The 7,500-nt window shown below is 47.2% G+C and overlaps 1 protein-coding gene across 2 annotated transcripts in view; it reads right to left on the bottom strand.

Moving 5' to 3' along the window:
• Positions 1–4,288: 4,288 nt before the first annotated feature.
• Positions 4,289–7,500, bottom strand: part of LOC130176728 (carbohydrate sulfotransferase 8-like) — a 45,991-nt gene continuing 42,779 nt past the window's right edge. For both annotated transcript variants that reach the window (XM_056387994.1, XM_056387993.1), the window contains one exon: positions 4,289–7,113. In XM_056387994.1, coding sequence (XP_056243969.1) covers positions 6,049–7,113 — 1,065 coding nt within the window. In that variant the 3' untranslated portion in view covers positions 4,289–6,048. The remainder of the gene's footprint in view (positions 7,114–7,500) is intronic.

Genomic DNA, 7,500 nt, shown 5'->3' with positions numbered 1-7,500 from the left:
CCTCTTTACCTCCTCTGCACCTCTTCTTTACCTCCTCTGCACCTCCTGTGCACCTCCTCTTTACCTCTCTGCACCTCCTCTGCACCTCCTCTTGCACCTCCTCTTTACTTCCTCTGCACCTTCTCTTTACCTCCTCTGCACCTTTTCTGCACGTCCTCTTTACCTCCTCTGCACCTCCTCTTTACCTCCTCTGCACCTCCTCTGCACCTCCTCTTTACCTCCTCTGCACCTCCTGTTTACCTCCTCTGCACCTCCTCTGCACTCCTCTTTACCTCCTCTGCACCTCCTCTTTACCTCCTCTGCACCTTCTCTGCACCTCCTCTGCACCTCCTGTTACCTCCTCTGCACTCCTCTGCACCTCCTCTGCACCTCCTGTTTACCTTCCTCTGCACCTCCTGTTTACCTTCCTCTGCACCTCCTCTGCACCTCTCTTTACCTCCTCTGCACCTCCTCTGCACCTCCTCTTTACCTCCTCTGCACCTCCTCTTTACCTCCTCTGCACCTCCTCTTTACCTCCTCTGCACTCCTCTGCACCTCCTCTGCACCTCCTTTGCACCTCCTCTTTACTTCCTCTGCACCTTTTCTGCACCTCCTCTTTACCTCCTCTGCACCTCCTCTTTACCTCCTCTGCACCTCTCTGCACCTCCTCTTTACCTCTCTGCACCTCCTCTTTACTCCTCTGCACCTCCTCTGACCTCCTCTTTACCTCCTCTGCACCTCCTCTTTACTCCTCTGCACCTCCTCTGCACCTCTTCTTTACCTCCTCTGCACCTCCTGTTTACCTCCTCTGCACCTCCTCTGCACCTCCTCTTTACCTCCTCTGCACCTCCTCTTTACCTCCTCTGCACCTTCTCTGCACCTCCTCTGCACCTCCTGTTTACCTCCTCTGCACCTCCTCTGCACCTCCTCTGCACCTCCTGTTTACCTCCTCTGCACCTCCTCTTTACTTCCTCTGCACCTTCTCTGCACCTCCTCTTTACCTCCTCTGCACCTCCTCTGCACCTCCTCTTTACCTCCTCTGCACCTCCTGTTTACCTCCTCTGCACCTCCTCTTTACCTCCTCTGCACCTCCTCTTTACCTCCTCTGCACCTCCTGTTTACCTCCTCTGCACCTCCTCTGCACCTCCTCTTTACCTCCTCTGCACCTTCTCTGCACCTCCTCTGCACCTCCTCTTTACCTCCTCTGCACCTCCTCTTTACCTCCTCTGCACCTCCTCTTTACCTCCTCTGCACCTCCTCTGCACCTCCTGTACGAGGGGTTTCCCTGTGACGGTCTGTAATTCTCAGGGCTGATGGGAAACTATCGTGAGGTCGGTGACAGAGACTGAACCAGCTCCACGTCTTCGTCTGAGTAAAGGACAGAATCAGTCAAACACACACACACACACACACACACACACACACACACACACACACACACACAGTTAACTCTCCTCCTCCATGTGTTTCTGCCTCAGGCTGCTCGTGTCTCCCTTTACTGAACAAACCAGCAGGAACACTGGATCCCCCCCCACATACCCCCCCCCCCAATTAAAGAAACCCTGCAGTTACTTCAATTAGATGAAGAACGAGGGAAACATGTAACGAATTTAAAGATTTAAATATCTCCCAAACGTGCTCGAGGCGCCGCAGCTCCGTTTGTAATCTATGATTTCTCTTTATGCGGGGGGGTGGGGGGCTGGGGGGGGTCCGGCCCTCAGACATCCCTCAGTGTGACACCTCAGGAACGTTTCCTTCACATTGACTTCATGTTTGACGTTTTGAGGCCAGAAGCTGAAGCTGCTGCTCTGAGTGACTCTGATGTGCTGGTGAAGAAGATGATGATGATGATGATGATGATGAATAAAAAGGAGGCAGAGCAGACAGCCAACATGCTAACACTTCACGATTAGCAGCAGCTATGAGCATCCTTTCAATTTCCAACTAGAGTCACCTCCTCATGGTCGTATCCCTCGGCCACTCAGACGAGTCCCAGGTCACTTCCTGTTCATCCAGAGTCGGAGAAAATATTAAAATTGAACCATTTGGTTCAAATTTTGTCATAATTTCTGTGTGAAGTCTTGAGTAATGGCTAAAAATTGTTTTCTGAGGTCACCGTGACCTTTGACCTTTGACCACCAAAATTGAATCAGTTCATCCTTGAGTCCAAGTGAATGATTGTATAGATGAGGTATGGTGAGCGCAGACACTGATACCTGCTAAGGAGTGCTAAAAATAATAATAATAAAAATAATTTTCACATGTTCTGTTAGTCATTTAATAACCAAATTATATATCTGATATTCATTCATTCATATTCATTAATTCATACATGAAGAACCACAAACACTCAGCTGAGCAGACAGCTAGCAGCTAGCCACTGAGCGGCTAGCCAACTGTGACACGCCCTCAATCCTCCATAACTGTAGTCCTTAATCAAATGTAAACAAGTGAGTTATATAAACAGGTGAGTTATATAAACAGGTGAGTTATATAAACAGGTGAGTTATATAAACAGGTGAGTTATATAAACAGGTGTCATGAAGGAGGAAATTATCTCTAGAGACCAAAACAGTTTTTGTACCAGGCTGTAAACATGTTTATTTCTGCTGTAAAGTTGGACATTTTAACATGGGAGTCTATGGGGACTGACTCACTGTTGGAGCCAGACTCTAGTGGTCGTTAGAGGAACTGCAGCTTCATGTTCTTCATGTTAACAGTATGTTATCTGCATTGAAATGACTGTAAGTAAATAAACTGACAGACTGTTTTCGTTTTCACACAGAACAACGTGTTAATATCTCACTTGTGTTTTACAATAAGAGCAGGACAGATGTTTGTCAGCTTCCTGCTTCATGTTTATGTGATGTAGAACATCTGTAATAGGCTGCACAAAGCCAGCATCTGTGTCATATCTGAGCTTTATACTGGGCCTTTAATTCTGATCAGATTTATATGTATAATTAATACATGGGTTTATTAATCAGTTCATTAACCAGATCATTATTGATCCGTTTATAAAGATATAATAACTGGTTTATTTCTCTCTTCTAACAGACTGATACAGTGTCTTTGTACCTGAGTATTAACTACATTAAACCTTTCTATACTGTCTACACATGGGGGGGGGGTTCCTCTGACAGTGACCCTCAGGGGCGTCTAAGACCTCATGAGACAAAGAGACCCCCCCCCATCACCCCCCTGGAGGCATGGAGGTGACAGACGCTACACTGAGAGGATTCAGACGTGAAGCTGCTGCTGCAGGACACACACACACATACACACATACACACACACACACACATACACACACACACACACCACACACACACACACACACACACACACACACACACACACACACACACACACACACACACACACACACACACACACACACACACACACAGTGTGTGATGTACAGGTGAAGTCACACACCGAGTCTCTTGTGGTTTTGACTTTGTTGTTATTACACAAATGAAAACAACCAATCACAGGACATCATGTGACGGCCTCGGAGACAGCAGGTGTTTCCTGGTGTTCACAGCAGCAGGTTCCTCACCTTCCTCCTGAAGTGATCTGCTTTAACAACCTCCCTGGTGGTTTTTCAGGGTCAATACGGATTATTGATAATCAAGAGACTGATAACTGATACGTCAACACAGAGCTACTGCTGCTGTATCATGTCACACAGAACTGGTTGATTTGGGTTGTTCTCACCTGAGAGCTGACTCACCTGGCGACCTAAAGATGCTCTTTGATCAGTTTTATCATGCATTGTTGTTATTATCACCAAGAAAGATGTTTGAGCCCTAAAAACGAAACACAGGAAAACGTTTACTCAGATATTTTATTTGACCTTTCACCTTTAGGGCAACGCTGAGGAAGAGATCTTTATCTTCATCTTCATCATCTTCATCATGATCTTCATGATCTTCATCATCATCACCATCTTCATCTTCACCATCATCATCATGTCACTCCTTTCACCTGTTTGATTGGTTGATAATATCTTTATATTATATATCAATATTCCTAAAAATTGTTTTTTTCTCTTGAATTTTTACATTTTTGATTCTTGTAAAATTACAACTTTTTTCTTTCAATATTGTCACTTTCTTCTCAAACTTTCAGACGAGTTTCTTCCCTCAGTGCGACTGAAGCTCCGTCACAGAAACATTAACAGACGGATGAAGCGTGGACTGATAAACCTGCTATCAGAAAACAAACAGGGCCAGGATCCGTCTCAGTCCAGAACCGGAACCAGAACCATCAGGTCTTTGCAGCAGCACAGAAACTCACAGCTACATTAAGAACAAGACTCTCACACTTTATTTGTATTCAGAAAAACAAAGAGCTGACGTATCGCAGCAGGTGAGATGGCAGTGTTAAGGCTCAGAGGTGAGGTCGCGTCAGTTTGGCAAAGAGAGTCAGAGCGAAGACGAAGAGTCAGCAAACCAAACCTTCAGTGTTCTGTCCATCAACAACATGACAACCACATGACCACAGCTTCACCACTGTCCCGCTGACAGAGATCCTCACCTGTCCACCAGCTGTGTCACCTGTCCACATGTCTCATCAGGAGACGACAGTTCAGTCCCAGCTGAGTCTCTTCCTGAAGCTCGTCTGAAGATGAACAAAGGAGAAGTCTGAGTCTTGTGTTTGTGTCTGGACACTGTTACAGTTTGTGATGTGAATGTAAACATGGAAGATGAGCATGTTAGCTTCTCTGTGAGCATTAGCTTCTCTGTGAGCATTAGCTTCTCTGTGAGCATTAGCTTCTCTGTGAGCATTAGCTTCTCAGTGAACGTTAGCTTCTCTGTGAGCATTAGCTTCTCTGCAAAAACGTTAGCTTCTCTGTGAATGTTAGCTTCTCTGTGAACATTAGCTTCTCTGCAAAAACGTTAGCTTCTCTGTGAGCATTAGCTTCTCAGTGAACGTTAGCTTCTCTGTGAGCATTAGCTTCTCAGTGAACGTTAGCTTCTCTGTGAACATTAGCTTCTCTGTGAGCATTAGCTTCTCAGTGAACGTTAGCTTCTCTGTGAGCATTAGCTTCTCTGCAAAAACGTTAGCTTCTCTGTGAGCATTAGCTTCTCTGCAAAAACGTTAGTTTCTCTGTGAGCATTAGCTTCTCTGCAAAAACGTTAGCTTCTCTGTGAGCATTAGCTTCTCTGCAAAAACGTTAGCTTCTCTGTGAATGTTAGCTTCTCTGTGAACATTAGCTTCTCTGCAAAAACGTTAGCTTCTCTGTGAGCATTAGCTTCTCAGTGAACGTTAGCTTCTCTGTGAGCATGTTAGCTTCTCTGCAAAAACGTTAGCTTCTCTGTTAGCATTAGCTTCTCAGTGAACGTTAGCTTCTCTGTGAGCATGTTAGCTTCTCTGCAAAAACGTTAGCTTCTCTGTGAGCATTAGCTTCTCAGTGAACGTTAGCTTCTCTGTGAGCATGTTAGCTTCTCTGCAAAAACGTTAGCTTCTCTGTTAGCATTTAGCTTCTTTGTGAACGTTAGCCTCTGTGAAACGTTAGCTTGTCTGATAGGTTTATGCGCAGTTCTGTCGAAGAATAATTCACAACTTATCCAAAGTGTCTTTTGTGCTTCTTCTGTCTCATGTGACAGTGAACTGACTGAACTGTTGGTCAGACAAAACAAAACATCTCAAGATGTCACCGTAAAAAATCTGATAAAACAAACACATAAATAAACAACCTGAGTGGACGTCATGTGGTCGTCATGTGGACGTCACGTGGACACAGCTGGTGTTCAGGCGTTAATCTGTACATTGAGTTCTATAAAAACTGTCACTTCCTGTTTGAAATGGTTTGACAAACAAAGCCTTCTGATGAAACATGAAACTGCATCACGACAGAAAGATTTAAAACCCAGAAGAAAACACCTTGATCTGGGAAAACATCTGGACCCAGAAACATCAGAAACATCTGTCTCAGTCTCAGTGACTGCAGCATTAAAACATCCTGCAGCCATGGTCCTGTCATCACCCAGAGCTCAGCTCTGACAGTCCGCTGTGTTCAACATGGCAGCGCTGCAGTGCATTATGGTTCGTGCCTGATGCTCAGTGCAGGTCTTTGAAGGGTTTGGGGTAGTTGAACATCAGGTAGTCCATGTAGTAGAAGTCGAAGGCCTTCTGCCGCTCCGTGGCGTTGAGCTGTGAGAAGTATTTCTGGGTGATTATGGAGGAAGTCCTCTCAGCCAGGGGGTTCCTGTCTTTGAAAGCGGGGAAGGTGAGGTTCCTGGGCGCGCCCACGCTCTGCAGCAGGAAGTTGGCTTCTTCCTCCAGACTCTCGAACTTCCCGATGAAGTTGTAGCTGAGGAGGCAGGGGTTACACAGCTGACTGACCGGCTCCCAGTGGATGTCCATCCCCACCGGCCGATGCACATCCAACAGGTACTGGACGAACTCCCTGAAGGTGACGCCGGCGCCGGTGCGCAGTGCGGTGCGTGTAGCATTGGTGCGGTATCTGGAGATGATGGGGCGTCCGAACACGGGGTGGTAGTACGAGTTCGGACTCTCAAACTTGTCCCGAAAGGCTGACACCAGGCGCTCGAAGGGCTCCCTGACGAACAGCACCTTGGTGTAGGAGCGGAGTCTCTCTGCGATGCCAGCGCGGTCGTAGCTCTCCAGCCGCCGCAGGTGGTTGGCGTAATGTGCCGCGTCGTGAGGTATGTCTCTGGTGGAGGTGGCGCTGCCGCCCAGTACCATCAGCACCCGTTTCCAGTTGGAGCAGCCGGCTTTGGGCACCTCGCAGTACAGCAGCTGGGACCGGTCCTCCACGTAAACCCGCGACACCTGACGCTGGGAGACCGGCTGCTCTGTGACGCCCGGGTGGTATTTGGTACAGACTTCGCTCAGCAGGCGGCGGCGGGATTCCTGCGTCCTAGCCAGCTTCAGCTGCTGCTCCTCCTCTCCACCAGCGGAGGCGCCGGAGGCGGTGAGGCTGCTCTTCAGAAGCAGCTTCCTGTGACGTTTGGTGACCGGCTGTTTGGACGCAACCGCAGAGTCGTCGAACTCGGCGGCAGAGGCAGACGCCTGCTCCGGTCTGAGGTCAATGACCTCTGACCTCACGCCGCCACCTCCGTCACTCTGCTCTGCAGCTGAGACTCCGTCGCTCTCCATGTCCTGAAATAGAGACAGTCGACCACAGGTCAGTGAGGCGGGGAAATCATTAGTTTTTATTATTGTTTCCTTCCTGTTTCCTTCAGGTTTTGAATGACGGAATAATTCTCCATCTTCACTGGATCTCAGGCTACGATCAGCTGATTTATCTTCAGCTCATAGAACAGTTGAATCACTCTCAGCTCACTGATGTAAATAAAACTACGGTGGCCCTGAAGCTCAAAACACTGCAGCTTAAAAAAACTAACAAATTCAGAAAACATCTCCATCAGTGTGACACATGAGCAAATACACAACAGGAAGTGTTCATCCAATGACGAACCCAGCTGGAACACATGGATGTATTATAATATTATAACACGTGTTATAATATTATAATACATGTATAAT

This window comes from Seriola aureovittata, chromosome 10, assembly GCF_021018895.1.
Source record: "Seriola aureovittata isolate HTS-2021-v1 ecotype China chromosome 10, ASM2101889v1, whole genome shotgun sequence".
NCBI lineage: Eukaryota > Metazoa > Chordata > Actinopteri > Carangiformes > Carangidae > Seriola > Seriola aureovittata.
The sequence above is the reverse complement of the archived record's forward strand: the minus strand, read 5'-3'. Positions and strand labels throughout refer to the sequence as shown.